The sequence below is a fragment of the Plectropomus leopardus genome, chromosome 3 (assembly GCF_026936395.1).
Source record: "Plectropomus leopardus strain MGB_pleo_1.0 chromosome 3, ASM2693639v1, whole genome shotgun sequence".
Lineage (NCBI taxonomy): Eukaryota > Metazoa > Chordata > Actinopteri > Perciformes > Serranidae > Plectropomus > Plectropomus leopardus.
Window position 1 is genome coordinate 5,692,650 of NC_142178.1, and position 25,327 is coordinate 5,717,976.

At 39.1% G+C, this 25,327-nt stretch overlaps 2 protein-coding genes across 4 annotated transcripts in view; one reads left to right on the plus strand and one right to left on the minus strand.

The window, feature by feature from the left end:
- The window catches only part of cabp4 (calcium binding protein 4), a 42,876-nt gene extending 20,258 nt beyond the window's left edge, over window positions 1-22,618 (plus strand). For 2 of the 3 annotated variants that reach the window (XM_042485526.2, XM_088075420.1), the window contains exons 5-9: window positions 6,502-6,532; window positions 6,914-7,057; window positions 14,424-14,533; window positions 16,983-17,130; window positions 21,005-21,902. In XM_042485526.2, the coding sequence (XP_042341460.1) occupies window positions 6,502-6,532; window positions 6,914-7,057; window positions 14,424-14,533; window positions 16,983-17,130; window positions 21,005-21,033 (462 nt within the window). In that variant the 3' untranslated portion in view covers window positions 21,034-21,902. Of the gene's footprint in view, window positions 1-6,501; window positions 6,533-6,913; window positions 7,058-14,423; window positions 14,534-16,982; window positions 17,131-21,004; window positions 21,903-22,039 lie in introns of those variants that run through there. The other variant, XR_015776180.1, reaches the window with a different exon arrangement.
- Window positions 1-23,781, minus strand: part of doc2g (double C2-like domains, gamma) — a 124,411-nt gene extending 100,630 nt beyond the window's left edge. Inside the window, 2 exon segments of the mRNA XM_088075419.1 lie at window positions 9,868-10,022; window positions 23,478-23,781. The gene's annotated coding sequence lies outside the window, so the exon portion shown is untranslated.
- Between the last annotated feature and the right edge of the window lie 1,546 nt (window positions 23,782-25,327).

Consider the following 25,327-nt stretch of genomic DNA (forward strand, 5'->3'; position numbering starts at 1 on the left):
GAGACTCTTAAGCTAATTTCAAGATTAACAGAATGTGTTATTCCTGTGGATGCCAAATTGTGTATTTTTCATATTCCTCCTGAACAGTTTCAAGTAAACGGAAGGAAAAGAAAATTGTTAAACTTTTGTCTGTTGCAAGCCAAACGTGTTATTTCTTTACAATGGAAGGACATACATGGACCTACTTCTAATCAATGGATCAAAGAAATGTCCTATAACTTGGCACTGGAAAAACTGACCTATCTGGCTAAAGGAAAGATTGAAGACTTTTACAAGATCTGGACATCCTTTCTGCAATTCATTACGGACCTATCTGTGTAAGAAATTAAGTTGCAACTGTTAGAAGTATGCATATATTGTTGCACTGAGAGTATGACGCTGTTGGATGGGTGGGGAGGGTAGGGGTGGGGGGTGGGGGCATAGGGATTGTTGTAAGGGTTAAAGTGTTATGTTATAATAACAAAAAACAATAAAAAATGTTTGGGAAAAAAAAAATGTTTTATTCAGCAAGACAGTCTTCAAAAATGAACACCACTTTCAGGATTTTGTAAAGTAAGAGGTGAACATTAGGCTTTAAACAAACTACCCGCCGGTCACGTTGTCACCGCTACTAGGCTTTAAAGCCGTGTTTGGTGTTGCTTGGCGCGATGATGTTCTGTATTCTCATTTAGCCACTAGTTAGCAACTGCCTTTTTTTTAGACACATAAAAGCTATCAAAAGGTATTTACAGACGTATTTTATCTGATAGAGCAAAATGTGAAACTTTCTTAGGTTGTGTTAATCACAGATCTTGAGCATTTGATCAAAAACCCATTCAAAAAACCCACTGACTTTGAGACAAGCGAACTGGAAGAGCTGAAATGCAAACTCATTTGCAGCAGCGTGTTTGCATGTCAGTTGGTTAGATCATGTCTAACCAATCATTTCATCATCATTTCTTCCTAAACCAAATTTAAGAAAAATGACAATAATTCTACCTTGTATCATGTCATGATCTGAAAAATGTGTTCCATCACATTGTAATGTCTATTTGAATTCAACTGATTGTTCAGCCTTGCTTTAGTCCTTCATAGAATCTAATGAAGGTGGTATTTCTGTGTGGTGTGGCCAAGTGTTTGACGTAGTGGGAGATGGATCGGATCCAGGATTTTAATGAGAGCAACTTCAAAACTTTTTTATGTCAAGGACAGAACACAGAATGGCAGATATCCATTAAAATAATTGGTAAGAAATGGACAGTAATCACAAGGACTTATTCTATGTTCTGCTAAAATTAAAAACCTAAAAACCTTGCCCACAGACGGTCATAATTATCTTGAAATGTCAATATATTTTGAATATCTATGTACTGTACAGTCACAGACACTTATTTATAATCAAAATGTTTTACAGTACGATTTGGTAGAAAGGGCTCTGAATTTTGATGGAGCTCTCAAAGATTTTGAGCAGTTACAAGGATTCTACAGGGAGAAGTTATCTGTTCTTAATAAACATAAATGAACTTGAAATCTTAGTTAAATAAACAATATCTAAAATAAAAGAAGGAGGTTTTGGTGGTGGAGTGAGATGCAGAAGCAAATGTTGGTATGAAGGTATGGACACAGTAACAGTAAGAGATGTCAAGTTAGAATTATCAGGCTGTACAACTGTACCGGTTGTGATCGGATATTACTAACAAGCTGACAGCCAAACAACTGGTTAATGAGCCACTCGATAGGTTATCATGCACAGCTAAGTCGAGCTACCGTAGTTCGACTTAACTGTGCATGTAAAGATATTGACATATTAGGACATTTAATTGGACTGCTGTCTTTGTCCCAGTATACAAACACCATGGCGGAATCTATTTATTGACAGAGGTATGTCCAACTCCGCCACGGTATGTGGTGATATGCCCCCTTTCAGCTAGCTGTAACTGGACTTTCTTCCAGTTGACCTATTACTGCAAATGGGTCACAAGTTGAATGTGACAATATGGATAACTTTCTGGCACTGTACATTTTAGACGTATTCTACGCTTTACTTTACATGTTGATACCTTTGTCTTGTTTTCTTTTCTTCCCTTCTTCTTTCTCTTTTATTTTTCCCAGCTCTCTTCCACAAATTTATCCTGTTTAACTTCAGGGTCAAAGCCCATCCCGGGGACTATGGAGCATGCTCAGAACGCCTAGGCCAATTCAGGTCCGACTCAGGTTTATACATAAAATAGTAAATAGACCCCCAACAGCATTGTGTGTTAGCAGTTGCAGTTTTAGAGTCCAGTCTTAGTCGGACTAATACAATAATTTTAATAGTTTTTCTAACATAATGTACACATACTGAGTGTTTATTACAACATAATAAAAATCTACACCAAGGGGAGCTGTGTGCCTACGAACGATTTAACATGTATGATAACTAGATTTCTTAATAGCCAATGGGACCATATCATTGTTTAAAAGCAATTTATGGGAAATGGAAACCGTTTCATTGTAACCTTGGGCTACTGTGGAATCCACTTCCACATGCTCCTCTGAGTTACTACCTCACCTGCCACCACCGATCTGCCTTGTTTCACTGTGACAGTCCCTGGTTTGAATTTACTAGTAGCCAGGTAGAGAGGTCTACGTTGTATCCACAGGACAGAGGACACATTATTTCGGCTGCTGCCCTGACACTGAGGCAGGGAGACCATCCATCCCTCAGCACTCCTAATCCCTGCCTCAACACAAGTATTAATAACCCCCTTAGCAAGGTTCACTGTCAGCCCTCATTAGATCCAACTGGAGAAGGGGCCGGGAGAGACAAATCGCTAAAGAAAAACAATTGATGCATTTACATACCAGAGCCACAGTGGAGGACAGAGCTGAAACAAGCCCACCCTTCAATGAACACCATGTGCGTACTGTAACTGTATTTTAGGTGTATTTTCTACCTGAGGACCATATGTGTGTGTCACATACCTTTTATGTGATCATGTGTCATGCTTACAAAACAGTAGGCTGCTCGATGGAGCATGTGAAGGCAGACGGAATGAAATTAACTGTTAATGGGCTCGTTCTGACGGATGAATCCGGCATCGGCATGGCACGCTGTCTAATCCTTTCTGGATGAAAAAAAATCCAATTAATGTGTTGACCTTGCTATCTAAATATGCCCTTGTGGACTGGAGGATCCTGGGTAGGATAAACATTGCTGTTGGACCCTGGGAAATAGAGTTTTTTTCTGCTACAGCACAAACAATCATATTAAAACTAAGAGGTTTATATAAACTGTTTCTGAGGCAGAGTACACGTGTTGTGAGGTAACTCCTTGATGTTACCGCGTCTTGGCATTGCATTTGTGTTTCGACTCTGTTGGCAATATTATACAGTGAATAATCATTTGAACGGCTGCCATGCGGAGCGGCTTCCAAATAAACTATGGGGGCCTCTCCTTTTCCTCAAGCTATTGTGCACTTGAGCAGGATGACCTTGTATGATTTATGTATTAGCCACCCTGAGTGCCAACATGTATTAGGAGGAAAATATTGCACTTCTCTTTGCATTTCAGTTCCACTGCTGCTCTGATTTGCCTTTTTATCTCTCACTTTTTCAGCTGTTCAAAAAAGAACAACTGAAGGTTGAAAAATAATTTCCTTTAATAAAAGTTGCAATTAAGTAATAGAAATAGAAACTTGATTAATGCCAAAGGTCCAACGTAAAAGTCTAAAAGCATAAAAGGTCAGCATGAGCATTAAATAAACTCAAGGATCAAAGGTAAAATACTTGAAGCTGATGCGCTCAAACTAGTTTACGTTCAAGTATGTCTATCTCCTCCATATGATAGTTATTGTTCAGGTTTTTCAGAAAACCTTTCATGTAGTTGCTATAGAAATCAGATAATGCATCGTGGTAAAAAGGGCAAAAATTTCCCTTTGAGATACAGCTGAATAAAAAAAAAGCCCAGCGTAATAGAAAAGTGCATGGATACACATAATGTGTTATTTCCACCTCTGCTAGTGTGTCTTTATCTCAACTCCATTCAGTATCAGTATTTTCCTTCCTGCTTGAAAGTGAGGAAAAACAAGCCCACAGATTTGTGCACATTTGTGCACATTTGTGCTCTCAATAAATCACAGCTTTCATAAGCTTGTGTGTCAGTCTTGTATCTTTGAACTTATAGCTATCCTCAGGCTTCTGCAGTCTTTGTGCTAAGCGATATCTCCATATGTCAGGCTCGGTTGCTCTATACGAAGACGACTGAGTTTGCATGTTTCTCGCATCCCCTGTGGATGCCATGATGTGTCGGTAAAAGAGTTGCACATTGTGAGCAAGCCCTAGAGTCAACATGCTGTTTGGCACAAGCATGTTTTCTTTTTAAAGGCAGGAGTGAATGGATAATTAAATTCATTTCATGTTCTTTTACTATCGAAGCTTTACATATGTAAATTCAAGTCGGTACATGTTTACAGATATGCTAATGAGAACATTATTTCAAGGGCTGATGCATGTGAAGTGATTTTTCTACGCACATGTACAGTGCCAAATTTTGCAAGGGCAAGCTTTCCCTGAGACACCCCCCCCCCCAAAAAAACAACAACAAAATGTAATATTTGACATGTATTGTATTTGAGAGCTCATGAGAAATCGAGAAATCAAATAACCAACTTAGCTAACAAACTATAAAAGATAAGGTATGCACTGGGGCTGGACCCAAATATTCAGGTATTTGTTAATTGGGTAGGTATTCTGTTTTCAATTAATTTGGGATTCGGATATTCTTTTTTTTTTTTTTCTTTTTTTGAGGAGGACGAATGCCATTTCAGTTTTTGTGATCCTGCTCCTGTACCTGTCACACACACAGTGACGGGTTGATTGACGGAGTCAAGCCATTTGGGTGTCAGTGTCACCCCTGCAGCTCACCCTGAGTGGAGCCTTTCCTGCAGCACAGAGCAGGAGAATATTAACATCTTCCATAATGAGGACAACTAAATGTAACAGACTAATTTACAACACTGGACACAGATTGTTGTTTTTTTTCTAACTTTACAAACTATAAAATGTCACAACAGCTGTCAAGCAGCCGGAGTCACACCCGGCTCTAGCTCTTGGGTGCAAGGACACACCACAGAGACAAGGGCAATCGACAACAACAGCCCGACATTGACCAACAGCCAATCGTCGGCTTGGTGTGTCAGGACCTAAATGCTCTCCACATCCACTCCATCATACCCCTCAATGCTGCACCACAGAGATACTCAACTGGCTTTGCTGGGGCCACTTTTGCAAAGTGACAGAAGGCCAGGGGCCAGTCGCAGCAGCCCCATTTGTTTCTAGGATTTAAGTACATTTCAAGGATTTTAGGACATTTGAAGCATTTTAAGACATTACTAGGACTTTAGGACTTTTCTAGGATTTTAGAACATATCCAGGATTTCAGAGCATTCCTTGGATTTGAGGACTTTTTTAGGATTTTAAGACATTTCTAGGATTTAAGGACGTTTCTAGAATTCAAGGATATTTGTAGGATTTTAGGATGATTTTAGGATTTAATGTAATTTACAGGATTTTAGGATATTTCCAGGATTTGAGGACATCCTTATGATTCTAGGATTTCAGAACACAGGATTTCAGGACATTCCTAGGATTTGAGGACTTTTCTATTTTCGGGACATTTCTAGGATTTCAAGAGGTCTGTAGGATTTTAGGAAGATGAATAAAGGTGAACTGGACCAGAGGTGGCACATCAACAGATCGAATGTTCTTTTAATCACTTTTATGTTAAATTTTTTTTTACCCACTTCAGCTGTAACGTTTGTCATCTGATTATAATACTTAGAATCTATTTAGTAACCACTGAAATATATAATAACATATTACAATTTAAAGTCTTTAGCACATGTGAATTTCACTGCAATCCATGACCCTTAATGACTGTCCATAGAGATTGTGCTCCCAGCTTTGCCTCAACATCCCCATGAAAAGAGGAGAGAATGAAGGAGAAAGGGAGGGAAAGATCATCCTGAGCAAATGTCAAAACAAGGCAGAGAATACTGAACGTTTCACACACAAGGCTTTATGCAAACGATATGCCATGTGTATGCAAGTGTTTACGTGTGGGTATCTGTGTCCTAGTTTACACGTATCTGTTCCTTTATGACAGTGCGAGGTTTGTGCAACTCACTGTCACGTGGTTGTGCGTGGGTGTGTGTTTGTATGCTCACAGATCAGAACTTATGCTACATGTCCCGCAGGATGCTGCAGATGTGTGTGTGTGTGCGTGCACGTAGGAGTGTGTGGCAGTATTGTGTCATTTTGCAAATTAGAAAGACATGTCGCAGGGTGAAATCCCATTAGAGTTTACTGTCAGCATGCAGCGGTGTTGACATGATATGCATGTTATTCTAATTTGGTAGTCAAAAACAGATTATCACTGGGATATTTCTCAGGAGAATTTGCTGTTTTAAGGCCACCCTGATTTTACATCCCGTCCTCTGATGCTGTCATGTAATTATTTCCACTGTCTTCTCTCCTCCACAGGAGAGAGAGCTGATGCCAGAGGAGCTAGACGGTAAGATGTTGTTGGTGTAATTACGATGCGAACACATGATAAATCACTAGTCGATGCACAGCTTTATCAATCGCATTGATTTTCTTTGCTTCTCTCTGTGATTCATGTAAAAGGTTGAAGACTTCTCAGACTGACATGAAACATTTGCCAGAGACTCAGAGCAACAAAATCCATTAAAACAACATAACCTGCTGTTCTTGAGAGCTGGCTGTAGCTCAGTCTGCTGGAGTCAACACCTTAGAGAGAAGTTAAAAGTTGATTCAAAGTGAAACTATCTGTGCACACACTGTTTACACATGTGTGTTTGACTCTTGGGAAAAAATATGTTACCCTACTTTACGCTTTGTTGCAATTGCTGTAATTTGTTTGTCTGTCTGTCAGAGCTCCAGGAGGCCTTTAAGGAATTTGACTATGACGCGGATGGCTTCATCCATTACAAAGACATCGCAGACTGCATGAGGACCATGGGCTACATGCCTACAGAGATGGAGCTCATCGAGATCATCCAACAAATCAAGATGAAATGTGTGTATTTCCATCTGATTGTGGGTTTTTTTGTGTGTGTGTTTGGTTTTCATTTCTTCCTCAGTGGTTAAACCATGTGTGCATGATTGATAGGTCTTTCTGAAGCGAGTAGGTGTGAAAGCCTGAGTAATGTGTCTGCGAGCACAAACACGTGTGGTTGTGTACGAGCAGATTCTTTCTTTTGCGTCCCCAAGGAACTTATGTTTGTCTTTGAAGTTGGGGACACTTGAGACATTTTAGCAGACTGATTAATGGCCCTCACTGAGCAGGTGCAGGGGTGTACGAGTGTGAGTCTGCATGGAGAAGCGTGTTTGGTTGAGATCAAAGTTTCCTCTTACTGCTCTTAATGAGAGTGACTTTGTCTTGCTGTCTTTACTGAATGACGAGGTGCACATAGATCTGTGTGTGGGGAGTGTTTAAGGTGAATCATCACTGCATTGATTTCTGCCATGAGGCTGGAGAACCAGCTCCTGTAACACCTACAGAGAGTGTCACAGCGAGGCCTGAATATCTGATCTGTGAGCATCTGCCAAGACTTTACATAAACCCTCAATGGACACACAGGACTCAGACACATGGAGCAAACTATAGGTGTGATGTTTTGTAACAATACGTGCGTAGCAATCCAGCCGCATTTATGCACAATACAGATATATGCTAGTGGTATCTTGGTTTTACACTATACCAGGGTATTTAGAAATCCCGAGGTATGTTTTTCAATGACGTCAGAAATACACTGGCTCCTTTTTTTTTCAACTCATCATATGTAGTGCACAGCATGCATCACCAGAGCTCAGCTGAAAGACACCATGACACTTAGTGGTGGATGTAAAGGGACTGTAAAGGGTTGGCAACAACAGAGTGAGACTGGGGAATAACAGTATATTTTTTTACATCTAACTTGGTGAATTAAGGATTTATTTTGACCAAATCAAAGCTGGTGATTGTTGGGAAAGTGGACTTACTAACCAGATTACCAGCAAGAGTAACTAGGATGGTTTGGGTGAGTTTTATTTTGTTTCTGTTGAGTTTGAATGAAATGTGTTTTATTATAAGTTAAGAAGGAAATTAAGTCTCATCAGTCTTCTGTGACTGCGAGAAAGTTGAATTAAAAAGGTGTCCAGTTGTATTTCTCTGTTAAATAAGGGACTCAGGAGTGAGAACATTAATTTTCTTAACAATTTGGGGGGTTTTATTATGTACTTATTAGTCCGAACAGCTGAAAGTAAGTAGCGTACTTGCCCGCTAACTATTGTGCTAACTAACAGAGGAAGTCAGCTAACAGCTAACTCAGTTCGTAGTAAGGAACAACCGATAGCTGGAATCAATTGATGTGACTCCGTGCTCTGAACTATAGTACGTATTATTACCTATCATTTCAGAACCTACCATGTAGTCCTGTAGTCCTGCTCAGAACAGCTTCCTTCTTTACTCCTTTCAGCACATTGCTCACATAATCACAGCCTTCTAAAACATGTAATTATACATGATTTACGTGGAATGTGTACAAATTTTAGTGCATTACTTTTCATAGATAGCAAACAGTGCATGAGAACATCCTGGACCGCACACCTCAGTGACTCCAGAGCTTTGTTCCAAATCGCATACTTTTTCTTGTTACTTGCAGTCTGTCCTGTGGCTAGTCTTACAAAGTACATACTGTTGCGTGGAGTATACATACAATCAGGAAATGCTACTTTGTCATAACAGTGTGCCTTGAACTTTAAACATTTTGCTCAAATACCTATCGCAATCCACTTAGCTTCATGCAACATTAATATATTAATGTATTGATTATAAACAAAAAAAAATGTAGCACTAATTCTTGAATGTGCTGTCATTCATCACAGCGGTTTCTGTCAGCTGTCAATGAGCCGTCATCTGTCTGTGGCTCAGTCCAGGGAAAATTTCTTGTGCTGTGCATAGGATTGCGAATCAGAATAGGCAGAAAAGCATGCTGGTTTGTATACGGCAACCAGATGCAGTCCTGGTACTGCATTTAACATACTATGTATCGGGACATGCTATATTATTTCCTGCAGCACACATATCTGCTCAGTGCATCATGTTTTGTGTTCTCCTTTGAAGTAAAAAATTCGAAAAGCAAAAACCTGTGACATTGTTAGGCACTGGCATCCGAGCCTTCAGCCCCAAATGTTTTAGAAATAGCCTCCAATCTAAATATGTAGGCTATATGTATGTTTAAATAATAAGAGCAGGTGTAATAATGATAAAAATCCCAAGATCTTATAACCTGTCATTCCCTGTATAATTGTAGTTACATTCCACCACTGATACATTTAACTATTTTTTCAATTCTAGTCAAGACATTTTTAATAACAGCTGATGTAAAGTACCTGTTTTACTCAATGCTAACAAATCCTAATATTTTTTCATATGAAAATTCACAATTGTTGCAGAAAAAAAAGTTGAGGGTAAATAAAGTGCCAGAGTGCATGAAAGCAACAAAGGAGAGCTTGTTCATCAGAAAAATGATCAAGGGATGATCCCCGCACCCCTCTACAGAGGTTCAAACTAAGCCCCCAATGTCCTCAAACCCTAGAAATGGCCCTGTCAAAAACAGCCAGACATCAGCCTGCAAGGGCCAAAGACATTGAGAAACAGCCACATTAGCTTTCCTGCTAAAGTCTGCTTTGTTTCTAACGTACAAACATGAACACACATCTTGTCCTCAACCTTAGCTTGTTTTGTGTGACCAAACAAACAGCGTGCACTGCTAACGTCAGATTGTGGGCTTGTTTTCTAATTAACTTCTCGGCTGTAGCTCATTAAACAGCAGGTTAACTTACCTCTAAGAGTCGTTCTGTTGCCTGTAGATGCTCGTGTGGTCCTTACTCTTCAATACCACTGCTTATAAAACGCTATCTGTCCATGATTTGTATCCAAAGTGCAGGAATGTTTAGCCTGTCTCAGGTTCCCTGCCGGGGTGCTCAGCTAGCAGCTGCTGTCAATCAAACACACAGAAGAGGAGCATTTCTGCTGTTTACAAAGACCTTGTTTCTTCATTTTAGTAACAAAAAAGACACATTCAAAAAACACATTGTAATCTTTTTTTTCAAAAGGAATGAGTAATGATAGTAGTGATTTCAGTTGGGTGTACTGTATCTATATTGGCAGGCCCTATCTAGCTTCTTTTTTTGTTGTTGTTTTTGCCCTATTTGCTCAATGTTGTACTCAGGAAATAGTCTTTATGTTTACTGTTGACAAGATGCCCTACGGATAATCCGGAGTAATGGGAACATTGTTTTTTGGAAATGAATGCTGCTGTTGAATGTCTTGTTATTTTGTAAACACCTCCATTGTTTTGGCAAGGAAGCAAAAAGCTAAGACACAGATAACCCAAAATGATGGCAAATAAAACCAAACATGGCAAGGCAACATTAGAGATAAGTAATAACTTGAATGTGTTTATTTTTGAAAATATATGTATGTATGTATGTATATATGTTTATTGTCTAAGAGACTTCTCTGTGTGTGTATGCTTTGAAAAAAGTGAACATAGCATTGAGCCTGGAGGACAATAACACTGTTCATGAGCAAAACATTGCACACTGAGTCCACAAAGTAATTGTTTGGTCACAAACAGTGGCATGACGTTGTGTATATTGCGGCAGTGATTCTCAGCTGTGAGCCTCAGGGAGCAGAGTGCAGCTGGCTTCTGTGCTACCAGCTAGTTAATTAGCTTCACCTGCTGTCCCAGGTGTAAATAATTCCCTGTTTAGATGGTTAGAATGGCAACAGCGAGGATCTCGAAAACCAGAATTAAGAGAGCCACCGCTGCATTAACATCACATTAAAGTCCCAGAAACTTCCACATCTCATGTGCACCATACCAACACCAGAGTTACAGAGCCTTATTCTAAATTCTTGTCAATATATTGCTAAAAAAAATTATAAAGGAAAAAAATGTTTTTCTACAGGAAACCATACACCACCATCAAAAATAATCATTAGCAAATTGAAATCTTGATCATGAATGAACTGAACAAATTTCCATTATAATTACTATCAGTTCTGGTAATATGACTTAATACATGTGGTTTGTCCAAATGTATTAAAGTGGAAAACTAGAACATGAATGAGTTACACAGGTTGTATCATTAAAAAAAACTCATCAGGAAAATCAGTAAAAAAAAAAAAAAAAGTAATTTTGCACTTTTCCCGTGCAACCCTAAATGATAACCTGCCTTGTCAATATGATTACAGCAAGATATTGGACTGTTATGTTGGACAGATGCAAATTTTGGTTCGACTGATGTGTATCAACATTAGAATTTCACATTATGGAGGCACCCAGTAACTCTGTGGTACAGCAGGGCTACTATGTACAAAGGCAATCTGCTTGCTGCAGCAGCCACGTGTTCGCTTCCAGCTCATGCCCCTTTGCTACACGTCATCCCCTCTCTCTCCCGTTCACGCTTACATTCTACCATCACATAAAGGCAAAAATGCTTTCAAACATTTTATGAACATTATGTGAAGTTTTGCAGATGTTAGGTTTTGTTTTCCATACCTTACAACTAAATGTCATTATTCAACGTCATGATGACGTACATGACTTAGATGTCCTTTGGCAGACGTTAGATTTTGGTTATTTAATAACGCAACTTAAAACCAAGCGGTGGCCTTCAAGGCTGAAAAATGAAGCCAATGCTAAAGTGCCAAAAGCTGCAGTTCATGGACTGGCCACTTGAGGCTGGCTACAAAAATGCAGCACCAATTTCCATGTAATCCACATTAACAACTCTATACATAATATGACACAAAATAAGGAACAATTACCCGGTGCGCCTCTAACGTACATGTGTAGAATATTGTTACTCTGGAGTCATACGTTCATTGTCTGCAGCCATGTTCCTCTTACCCACAGTGCTACTAGTGTGTCACTAGACATCACATTTCCCACAATGCTGTCAACTACACTGGGGTGGTGTTACTCTCTGCATTTAGTTAAGACCTAACATTACAGGCAAAACATTTTTAACCAACATTTTTAAAGTATCATTGAGACACATTTTCAATATACTTTTGACTCTTTTTAACACCTTATCACATTTTTAATGACTTTTTATTGGTTTTATAAACTTAAATGGTAATGAAAATGTAACTTAAAGATATAGAATAAACATATCAACAGCTTATTCCAACATTCAACTTTCATGACAACTGTACGAGGGGTGCATTTTTTAATTTTTTTTTTTTTATAACTCTCCCATCTACATGTTATAAAGCCATAAAGTTACACATATTTAAGGGCAGGGCACCTTTAGTGACAGGCTGTCTGCCAATAGAGTCTTTGGCTTCCAGTCAGATCCACCCTCACTCCAGTCTCATCGACATATGTTCACTTCTGGCTCCAAAAAGCCAAGATGGTAACGGCCAGAATGCCAAACTCGGAATGCCAACACATTGGTGGCCAGCTTGAGATGGCAGCTGTCATCAAAACTTGTAGAACCCCCAATCAAAGATTTCTGTTGCTAAATCTTCCATAATGCAGTTTAGCTGTTAAGCTTCTCCTGAGGGAAGTTCCCCTCAGACACCCCTCGAGGGTTGGGTCGCAGGTAGTGTAGATTGAAAATGGTCCCCCCCATTGTTAAATAGGTGATCACGGCCCTGCTCTACTATAACTGGAACAAGCAGAAAGCAAATGTGTGATGCTTCAAACTGTGTAGAAAAGCTTTTTTAGCTCTACCTTGAAGGGACACTAGAAGAGAAATATTCATAATATCAGGGCTTTGATGGTGGTGACTACATTTGATATTTTCTGCTTTGTTGCATAATATGAATTATTCATCTGTTCATGGATGCCTTAATTTGACCCATAAGGTAGAATGAGCTTCAGACATCCCTTGCTTAATCTCTGCAGCGTAATCCCTACAGAGCCATTAATACCGTGAAATTCACTCTTTTATATATAACTAGCGTTGCACTATCAATTAAAAAATAATAATAATCTCCAAAGACTTTTGGGAGAACTTCTCCAGTCCATGATTATAAACTGACCCACTTACAGCACAATTCTTCAAGGAGGTGTCAGGAATTCCCCACAGACTGATGCTCCACAAGGGTAGAGCCAGTCAGCCAGAAACTTTACCGCAGCTCGAGGCATGTATGAAAATTCTCTGCTAACTCAAAAATTACAGAATTAATGGTCTTGTATTTCAGGATCCTTCAGCCTTTGTTCTAACTTAGTGGATGGCAATTTGAGCCATTCGTTTCAATATTCAACACCATTAAAATTGCTTTCCATGCAAGTACGGTTTGCCATCGTCTTTTTTTCCTGACACTCTGACCACTAATTACAGTTTTTGACCACAAAATGACAATATGGCTTTATTGGCACAGTCTTTTACATCCACCAAAGGCCCACATAGTGAAAACAGAATGAGTCTATTGGCCTACACTATCAAATAAGCCTGTCTTTTGTCAAACTAATAACACAAGCCTTTCCATTGTATCAGTGTGTTTTGATAATTACCATGGGGATCAAACAAAACAAAACTGTTTCTAACTGGGTTGAAGGAAACATAATGAGCAGATAGCTGAATGCATTGTTATCGCCTCCATGCACTGAGGACATTCATAAACTTTTTATTCAGAAGCTTGGTATTAAAGGTTCTATTTATAGCATCCAGAATGTTAATAAAGCAGCAAACAACTATTTGCTCTCCAAAGATATAACGAAGTAATGGCGTCCTGAGCAGGGAATGAAGTCATGCTCCCTGTGTGTGTGTGTGTGTGTGTGTGTGTGTGTGTGTGTGTGTGTGTGTGTGTGTGTGTGTGTGTGTGTGTGTGTGTGTGTGTGTGTTGTAATCCAAGTTTTTGGTTGCCGGGTTGGTTGGTGCATTTGAGCATAACACCCCCTCTTTGATGCCCACCAGGTTAACAATGTGTCAGCACTGTTGTCAATGTTAGCACTGTTAGCACCAAGCACCAGGAAGTTCGCCAGGCTTTGAAGGAAATTTTACACACAGTGCATCACTTAGCAGCTAAACCAGACTCCAAATAATTGCTATTGTTGCCTTATGTTTTCTGCATGAGTAAATAAACAAATGTTTGTATGGCTTTTCTACGATGATTTGACAAGCTCATAGTATGTAGTTGTGCGTTTAGCTTGTTTAGGCCCAAAATATATTGAATCTGAATACTTCCTCCACCAGTGTTACTAAGCAGCTAATGACGAGAGACACTGCATGCGCCAATATTCTCTGACACCTTAATGCTTAATGCATGAATCCATATGTCTAACAGAGACACTCCAGGGAGGCAGAGAGGCTATTACTTGGTTGTCAGCCAGTGCATGTGTGTGCCTGAATCTATGTGTGTGTCCTCTGTCTTTCTGCAGGGGGTGGTCATGTAGACTTTGATGATTTCTGCGAGTTAATGGGACCAAGGATGCTGGCTGAGACGGCTCACATGGTCGGGCTGAAAGAGCTCCGCTGTGCTTTCAAACAGGTAAGAGGTCCCCGGCTAGGAACTCTAAAGCAGCCCGACTTCAAGCAAGTAAAAGGGGCCGGCTAGTGTGACAGTACTTTGAAGTGTGCAACGAGGTCTTTCCTGGGAGAGCACCCAGAGTGTATGGCTCTTACTTGTAAACAAGTCTGAGGGAGGAGGGTTAGCTGGCTCTGAATGCAAAGGAAAAGATTCATATTGATGACATTTTCTCAGGGCCTGGCCCCTGTTACCATTTATATTCAACACTTCTTCTAATCACCTGTTAATTTGTGCCTCATTGGGCTGCAGGAAATATCTATTGAGTCGCTCTCTTTGACGTCAGTACAGAGGCAGGTGTCCGAGTCCTGGATTGATCGCCTCCCACTGCCCGGTCCTGGTGTGACGTAGTGTCTGACCAAGCAATACAAATGAGTTGATCATGTTATTTATAAGCACAGCTTCACCCACCTGGGTTCATCCATTAAACACATTACACCATGATAGGATTTCAATGGTTGCTGCAAAACAGACAACACTGATAATGTGCTCTAAATCATTATAACTGAAAACATATTAGAGATGACAATATGCTACTGGGATTATTATAAATTTAGCCACAGGCATTTAGTTTGACCACTTTTTGGCTCCTAACAAAAGCCTATCAGCATCGTATTTATGTTGTTAAAGTGATGGCACATAAATATTTTAAAAAATAGTAAAAACATTTTAAATATACTTTAAATATGGTAATATCACACAGCATGTAGAACACAGCAAATTTTAAATAAAGCAAATTGTGTTGTTAAAGGTCTAAAATCTTTAATGCAAAGCAGGTTAAGGTGCTATATAAATACTATGCAAATATTAACACACTCAAGAAACTGGGGGATGCACAGTCCATACTCAGAAATCTTTGCCCCTTAAACAAGCTGACTTTGGTGAAGTTTTGATATCACAACTATACTATGCAAAGTTAGAAAGCGCCACTACAGTGCCATTACAGTCATTCAGTACGTTAACATGAAGTTGGCCCAGGCGCTCTGGGCATGCCCTGAGTCCCCAACGCCAGGCTCTTACCCGGAGGTCGGGCAGTTTTCAGTAAATACCCCACTAATAAACTTTGAAGCTTTTGTGCATCTTATAATAAGGCAGTTGCTAACAAGTGGCTAAAGGAGACTAAAAACTGTCATCACGCCAAAGATAGCTTAACAGCCTTGTGGCGACACTAAGTTGTGCAACCAGTGTAGTTCATTTTCATTTATTGCCTAACATTGCCTAACAGCTTTTTACTTCAGGTGATTGCATTTAGGCTTCAAAAATCCTTAAAGTGGTGTTCAGTTGTTATGATTACTTTGCTGAACAAAATGCTATAGACCTTATTTTCTTTGATAATCCAAAATCAAATGGAAAAATTCCCATAGGCTTTTGGACGAGGGAACAAGGGTAACGCTACCTTCCACATCTGCCGATAGAAAAACGTCATCCCTAAGGCACTCTATTGGAGCAGACTGGGCTTTTGCAGGAGCTTTAACGGAGCATTCAGAGAGATGATGAATACATGTATATTCAAGCCGATTGTATGAGAAAAAATGTTTTTTAAACATTAAAGCACATACACATGTTCTAGTTGAAACCCAAAACACAAGTATGACCTTGAATATGAGCATAACATGGGACCTCTAAATATCCAACCTTTCACTGATCTGTGAGCTTTGTAAGAATATTTCAATCTAAACCAACCAATCTCTTCCTGAACCCGTTGAGCTATGTGGTAGATCAAGGTTTCGTTGAAGACACCAAAAGTGTCATCCCTCTGCATAAAAGGTTTTAAAACATGCCCTCCAATTTAACACAAGGCTACATATTCATCCATCTCATCTTGTAGCTAGATTTCTTCGTCGTGAGTGCATCATCGCCAAGGTCCCAAATTTCAAATATTCTGACATTTGTGGGGAATAAAGAATAAGCTCTCAACCTCTGAACACAAATTTCCACAACCTCAGAGATACTCTGCGTCAAATGAGAATACATTTTCAGCTCGTCCGATCTCAGCCCTCATAGTCACTTCAAAAGTCTTTTCTCACTTCAGTTCTAACACCTCATGAGTCAGCATTGCCCCATCTGCACACTCAAGCTGTTTTCAGACTTCCAGGGACCTCACGCATCCATGTTGTAACTACACACTGTAAATGCGAAACTTTTTTCTTGCACAATGCAATCTCTGAATATCGTTGACTGTGTATGATGACTTTCTCGCACTCTATTTTTGTATTTCTCCCCTCCGTTCATCACATCATACTGCAGTAAATCTCTCTGCCCTCCTCATTAGCACAGAAACATGTAATGTTGTTCTTTCCATCCTTATACCTTGTGTCATCTCTAATCCTTTGTTCCTGAGATTTGTCTCTCCTCACTCTCTACATGCTCATGTCCCCACCTCGTTGCTCCCTACTAACCGCACACGTCGCAGTTTGACTGTGACGGTGATGGAAAGATCACGCTTGATGAGCTAAAGGAGGGAATGAAGACGCTCCTGGGGGAGAAGCTGAAGAAAGGCGAGCTGGAGGAGATCCTCAGCGACATTGACCTCAACAAGGACGGCAACATTGACTTTGATGGTGAGCGGTCGGGGACTTGGGGGTGTGGATAGACTCCAGGCAAGGTGTGAGAGGGCAACAATTAATAAAAAACAAAGGGACACAAAGACAGGGGGATGGGTGTCATACTTCTGCAGTTGCCAGAAGGAACATGGAAAGACCATCTATCTCTCAAAAAAAAGGAAATAGTGATTTGATCTTTTTTTAATCCACATATTTGTGTTAAACTGGAAAGAAATAGCTTAATAAGATTACAAACTGGTATGATGCTGATCTTATGTGAATTTAAAGAAATATTTCACCTGCAAAGGGACCATTTTTTAATATTAATTACTCGGCATGTGTTTCTTTCATTCATGGTGAATGGACAATCCAAAGCATGAGAGTATTCTACATGAATTGGAACAATCAGGGTCAGTATTTAACAGTAAAACTATCAAAACCTCTGTTTTTAAACTCTCACACAAGTCATGCAGTATAATCCAAGTCTCATTTATCCAGTTGTATGCAAAGTACTTCTTAAACACATGCGTTTTTGCTACTACGATTTAAAACACATCTGTACAAACAGTCTCATACACAGATGAAAGCATGCCTCAGTACACTCGCACCATGCAATAGTGTTTTATGTTGTAAGGTTTTAGCAATAAATGCATATGTTTAAGATAGAGGGGGTGCAATAGAATAGAAGAATAGAATATTCCTTTATTGATCCCCCATTGGGGGAAATTCCAAATGTTACAGCAGCATGAAAAAAGAAAAGTGAAATGTAACAAAGAAAATAACAATAACAAATAACAATAAATAAGTAATAAAATAAGTATGTACATAGAGGAAATAAGGTATGTACACATAACAATAAGTAAGTAATAGAATAGTATGTACACAAAAGATGGATTAGAGCAGGCATGTCAAACTGGTCCACAGGGGGGCCGGTGTGGCTGCAGGTTTTTGTGCCAACCAACCAAGAGCACACAGTTTGACCAATCAACTGTCTGAAGACGGAGATCAGTTGATTAAATGAGTCAAGTCTGGTGTGCTGCTACTTGGTTGGAAACAAAACCTGCAGCCACACCGGCCCCCCTGTGGACCAGTTTGACATGCCTGGATTAGAGAATATATAATATAATATAACAATACTGAGCACAACTTTGATACATTAGAAAATAATGTTAATAATGTTAATGTTAATGTTAATATCATGTTCATAAAATGCAAATGTCAATAAATGATACGTTTCTTTATGTTTTTGAATTTTTTACCTCCACTAATGCCATCTGGTTGCTTTTTCATAATCCATTTAGTGTAATTGTTCTGCTTATACAATTTGCAGTTATTGTTACAGACTTGCTCCACCTCGCACAAATTGTGTGAGAGTTTGTAAACAGATTCTTGTTGTTAAATGAGGACCCTGATAACATCAGTTCATAAAGAATGTTCGTACTTTTCAGATTCTCCGTGCACCATATTTTCTTTAAGAATTTAAAGTAACACGCAGTGGGTGAAGAATTCATTAAAATACTAGCAAGTGGCCAATCCAGAGTCAGTTAAGTGTGTTGGCCTATACATTAGCAAGAAGAGAAATCAAAATAGTTTTAATCAATCAATAATGGTTGAAACAGATTGTTAATGGAATAGATAAAATAACCTAAGTCATTAAGTAGTGGAAATAGTTAGCTATAATCCCTGTATAGGCATTACCTTACTAAATAGCTAGCTAAAGGTAACGAAAAACAGTTGAAAAAGTTAGCTAAAGAAAGGCCATATAAGTAAAACATTTAAATAAGTAAGACAGAAATACAAATGGTTGAAAAAAGATTATTAGATAGAATGGATATGGAGCCTAAATATTAATATAAGTACAGTACAGAAATATCCATTTTATAATCCATTGATAACACATTTGGAACATAATGGTTGTGGTGTTGATGAAGATGTTTTCTGAGCTCATCTGGCAGCATTGCGCAAATACATCAGACGGGAGGGAAGAACTAGGGAGGACAAAGCAGAGGGGTCACTGGATCTCATTGGAACAGGTTGAGGATGAAGGGGACAAAAAAGAAAATGAGCTAAAAATGAGGCGGGAAAATGGTGAGATGGAAAAAAGAGGATGGTTGAGTCAAAGTGGGTTAGCTGGAAGGGCCAACCCAATCTAATCAGGAGTGCATTAAGCCAATCAATACACAAGCCTGGACACCTGTCACATGTCACACGATGAACACACACTTGGGCAGCTCAAGGACTTTGCAGAAACGGCATTACCATATTTTCCCTCGCTGGCAAATAAACAATACAAAGGGACACACACACACACAAACAGAGGTCAATGTGCACGTGTGAAGGCAACACCACATGCATGTTATTGCGAGTGCAGGCTGCAGCACACACAGGGTTTAGAGGTGTGATCCTGTTTGTCTTGTCTTACCAATTCAATCAATTACAATTATTGGAAACATATGAATGGGCGCATCAGTCCCAGAAGGGATCGATAAGCAGGTGCTCCTCATTATCATCAATTAGCCCCTGGGGCAGCGTCGGAGTATCTGTCCAGATCAACCTGCCTGGCAGGAAAGATGCATCCTCAGCAGCAGTGAGAGGCTCCTTCTCAAGCTCTAGGTGGCAGGTTAAACTCAGGAGCGTCAGGACGAAGAGGAGTTGCTGTTACGCTCGGTTTACTTCTTTTTATTGAAAATGGATGGAGGAGTACTAGAAAAGATTATGTTAGTGGGTTAATCTGGAATTAAGCTTAAGTGCTCAGTCAATCAATAGATTCACACCTACAATCAGAAGTCTTTCAGAGTAAAGTGCTTCAGGTGCACAATGGGAAATGGGAGACATGATTGACTGCATTGATTTAGTGAAACCTGCCTCGAGCTGGGTTTCATTGACAGGACACTATCAATAGCCAACATGACTGACAAGTGAATCTGCAATAATGGCTACGGTGAGCCGAAACAAGTGGTAATCAAAGTGATTACAAGAAGAGATGAACAAAGCCTGGAAGGCTGCAGGGCTGACAATGTTATGTTGGTAAATACGGACTTAGGTTTAATACCTGTACACAGGGGCATAGGAGTGGGGGGGGGGGAGTGTCCAAAGGAAGGGGGGCCCTCATTATACTGAACCACACTCCAGACAATGATGAAGCATACTGATGTCATAAAAGACTTTTATTTTGTTTAGCCATCAAGTGTTTTAAACACTTGTACTTTCTATAAAAAAAATACACACGTGAAACATTACAACCATGCAGTGCTGTGGGATAGTTAAGACAAACCCACACCGTTATGTTGGGTCCCTAGTGTTAGATTTTGTGTCTAAACGAACTACGTATATCATATTATTTAGGCCACTCTAAGATGAGAACGGCCACACCAAAAAGTGGAAAAGTCTTTCCTTGGCGGTTTTTAAAAAACTGCATTTATATGATAACATTATCTTTTCAAAACAGAGGGAAATTAGGATTGTAAAAAGGAAAAGAAAGAAAGAAAGAACAGTAATGTTTTTAAAAAAAATTAAAAGAGGATCAAGAGGAGGGGCGGGGTAGCCACTTCTTTTGCTTAGGGCCCAGAATTTGGTCATACGGCCCTGCCTGTACAGCAAAAACAGTCCTGTATCTCACTTCAAAAACTTTTGAAAACGTTGTATTTAAATTTTCAGCTAAAAGGCCCTTGTATCTTTCTCCATCTTTGACATATCACACTGTCACTGCTTCAGTTTCTCATTAACTCTGTGATAATGGCAACATTTTGTCATTACATCACACCATGATCTGTTTGTCTCCGGTACATGAGCTGAAAATGATGTGGCTGCGTCCCATGCTGTCCTTTTATGATATTTGAGTGTCATTAGTGCTTATCAGTGGATCTGCTGCTGTCTCTGTTTCCCTCTGCAGAGTTTGTCATGATGCTTTCTGCACGATGACCTCTGATGGAAGAAGACAGAGCTCACAGCACCGGATACACAAGGACCAGCTCAGAAGGACTGCCTGCTGTTTTTCTCTGACATTATCTTTTTGAAAAGTCTGACTATAAAGACACATTACTGAGTCCAAGAGATCTGTTCATATTTTCATAATAAAAGTTGAGTAAGTGCAGAGGGTAAAGGGTGAGTTATGAAACACTTAACTGTGTGTGACAATAATGCTGCACTGTCGCCCCCCTGTGGTCACAAAGCGTATAAACTCTTCAGGTCTCTAATATGAGGCTCAACATACCCTTTGAAACCTGAGAAAACTGGTTACAAGGAATTAGTAAGAGGTGACAAAGAAAACAATCGGAAAATTTGGTTTTAAAAAGGGGGATACATTTTCAAAATCTAGATAAAAATGTCAAAAACAAAAATGCATTCATAATCAATATTAATATATATTTAAAATTCTGTTGCAGACAAAAATACGTATATATTGTTTTTTATTTTCTGCATTTTTATGTTTTTTGATTTTTTGGTTACTTTAATGTAATATTCTTGTAACCTAATTCCATTCTTTTTTGGGAGCCATGTGATGTTTACTTGTTCATTTCCTTCTCCCCATGTTTTTGAGAGAAACTGAACCAATGTGCTCAGGTGTCAAAGGGTTGATTCTCTGTACCAACTCGTAACATTTGAACCCCAGTTTGTGGAGAACTATAGAGTATCTTGACTGACTTTGCACATAAATGGGTTAAAGGCCCTGAAAGCTTATTTTTGTAACTCTGTGTGATGGAGTCCTACTCTCTGCCAAAGTTTGAACATTTCTGTTACATTAGAGGTTTATGCAAGGGCATCTTTGGAAAAGTGGTACTGATTACCCAGGTCCCAGGTTTTACCCAGGTTTTCTTCTGGGCCTTTCAAGGCCCAGAAGAAAAAGTTTTATTTTGTTTCTCCTTTTGTATTTTTAAGTAACTAGTGCCACAACTACATTAAAATAGGCTGAATAAACCTGCTAAAGGCAGAACTTTGTATGAAAAATACTGGAAGCTCTCTGAGGTCCCGCTCACCATCCCTCCATTAGTTGTCTGTTTATTTTATAATGTATTTTAAGATTCTTTTAATAATTTTTAAGGCTCAACATGGTTAAGCCCCAAGCTACATAACTGAACTTCTGACTCCTGATGTTCCTGGTTGTGATCTGAGATCCTCTGGTCTTCCCTCACTAGTCGTCCTGAGGTCAAGGCTAGTGACTAAAGGCTCTCTGCCTGAGGATATGAGGCTTGTTAACACACTGCCGGTTTTTAAATCATTGCATAAAACATATTTTTTATAGGAAAGCTGTTACTTTGACTGATTTGAAAATTTGTGATATGCAAATTTTTCTTTATTTCCTTTTGTTCTGTTATGCCCCAGTGCACACTATGATCTTGACATTGTTTTATTTATTTTAACTGTATCTTCTTATTTCTTATGTACTTTGTGAAGAACTTTGTAAGTTTATCTAGATAAGTGCTATACAACTAAAGTCATTATTATTATCAAGTAAATTACCTAGAAGAAATCCTGAAGATTAAAACAACATACATTTTCTTGAAAATGTTATCATGTATTTTTCTTTAACATAATTTTGATATTAAATTATTATCATTACAAATTTACCTTACCTTTTCCTGTTTTTGGATTACTTTCTGATAATTTTCCCGTCTTTTTTATAACTAATTTTAGGGTAAAATTTCCAAAGAGTTGTGCGACATTTCTTGCCTAGCTGGTCGTTGTGTCTTCCCCCCATGTTTTAAAGACAGATATTAAACCAATTTGCCCAGTTTGCAAAGGGTCAAGTAGCTTGTGAAAGGCGTCTGAGCGGAGCACAAGAAAACTGATGTCGACATAGACTGTACAAAACGATGGCCCCAAGTGGACATTAGAGAAAATGCAGTTTTTGGCACTTTTGCATAGGTCTTAAATGTCAGCCTGTGCCTTGAAAGACACAAAATCACCACCCTTAAATAAATCGTTTTGCTATGAAAACTAACGTACAGCTATTTCTATTTGGCAAAACAACATGAATTAGCATGTGCTTTTTGTACAGCAGGCATCTGACAACAGAAACTGTGGTGAACAGAACTAACTAAACTGCGGAAAAGTGATGAGTCAACATTTTACCGCGAGAGCATACATAAATATCAGCAATAAACCAAAACTGATAAGTCTGTCTGAGCACTTCACAAATACATTTTCAGCCCCTCTGCCATAAATGAATGCTAACCAGCCTCAGCACTGTTAACAAGCTAACGTTAGCTCCACAGCAACATCACAGTTACACATCCCAGCCTGCAGTGTCACAGTGCGGGGAACCATCTCAGTAATGTGGTTTCATGTTTTTGGCAAACCAGTTCAAACAAAATTAAGCGGGCGTAATTTTAAGTACATTTAAAGCAGAAATGTGGCTAACTCACGGTTAGTTCGGAGTCCTTTCAGGTCCCGTTAAGTCTCGGTAGCCCGTGAAAACAGCTCCGGTGTTTCTCCTCGTTTCGTCTCGGATTCTGGAATTATTCCCTTTTAGTTCGCTTTTCGTCTTCGGTCTGTTTCTGTCACCCTGTCCTCGCTGTGTATGCTGTTGTCAGCAGAGAAATACGCCGTTTTTTCGTTGGCGGTGGTTGTTTTTCGGCCGTCGCATCCATTTGTTTCCTCCATGGGTTTACTCCCGAGGCCTCGCGCTAACGGTAGTGAGCTTGACTGAGCGTGCGCGGGGGAGGGGGGCTGCGCAGCGTGTGCACGAGGAGTAACTGACGCTGCGTAGATACTCGCCCTGACTGTGATTGGTTGAGGTCTGTGTCAGCGCCAGGATCGACCAGGATGAGTCAGAGGAACGAGGTCGGTTTAAGGCATGGACCATAAGACATCCATGGCATGGACATGGGGGGCTCACTACCGCCAAACATAGCCATCTTGGCGGAGGATTTTAGGTTGTTTTTTAGGATTTTAGGACGTTTCTAGGATTAGGATGTTTCGTGGATTGTAGGATATTAGGGTCTCAGCTAAGATCCGCTACTGGCACTTTATTCATAAACAAGTTCTATTTTGATGCTGTTTTCTTCACTCTGACACCTTATTTATACAGAAAGTACAAAAACAATTTCCAGTGTGAATCGCTTTATTTTTATTGTGAAATAGAAAATGACTGGAGGGCCACCTGACACCCCACTGGGGGCCAGATTTGGCCCACAGGCTATAAATTGATCATAGCCATAGTGCATAAAAAGACAGTAAATAGAGCTTATTTATTTCCATCTCAAACATGGAAGGAAGGCAATGGGCAACTTCAGAAGAATTCAACAATTCTATAAAAACATTTTTTTGTATGTATATTATATATATATATATATATATATATATATATAACTGATCATTTAAAATATTGTTCTCTGGACATTTTTCCCTAGCTTTTTCAAAAATAATTCTCTAAATGTCCTCATTTCTTGCAATTTGTGGGAAATCTCTTAACAAGTTGCTCACTGCCTTTTCCTCCATGTTTTTGAAAAAATCAAACCAATTTACTTTTTTATTTTTAATATTTGCTTAAAGTGTCTGAAGTAGTACAAGAAAGTAATGTTGATCCAGGTTTCAAAGAGTTAGTTAGGCCTGACTGTAAGGGCAAATGCTGCCTTCATGTGCTCTTTCGAAATATCATATTAATTGTATTCCATGTTGCGTTACCAGCACATGAACGGCCCTTCAAAGTAATTAATTATGAATTGTAAATTGGGAAATTTTGCTGATACCCGAGTTGTGATTTTTGTGTAACACTTAAGGGCAGCAGAAATGGCGTAAAGCATGGCGTCACTGTCGACAATTGACGGTAAACAATTATAGATTTCAACATTTCGTTTCTAGAAGCGATCATTTACTTTTAACAGTTGCACAGTTTCGTATATGCATCTACTAGCTGTAGCAAGCAAGCAAACTTTTAACTCTAAAGCATTCCAGGTGACTATACTAACATTGATAACATTACTTTATAACACGAGTTGCAGATTTGACTTCTTAAATGCATAAACATGAAGGCAAAAGTCAATGTTTGGTCAATGGTGAGAAACTTATTTACTAATTCATGGATTAAATATCAATTTTTGGTCACATGTTAAGTGTAATATGGTATTAATGTTAACTGCTGTCTATGCGAAGTGACCAAGATTAAATAAAAAGATATCTAAAAATATATGATATAAAAATATATTCAAAATAAAATAATATATACAAGTATAAATAAACTGGAAACAGCTATTAACTTCTTGTTTAAATGCTA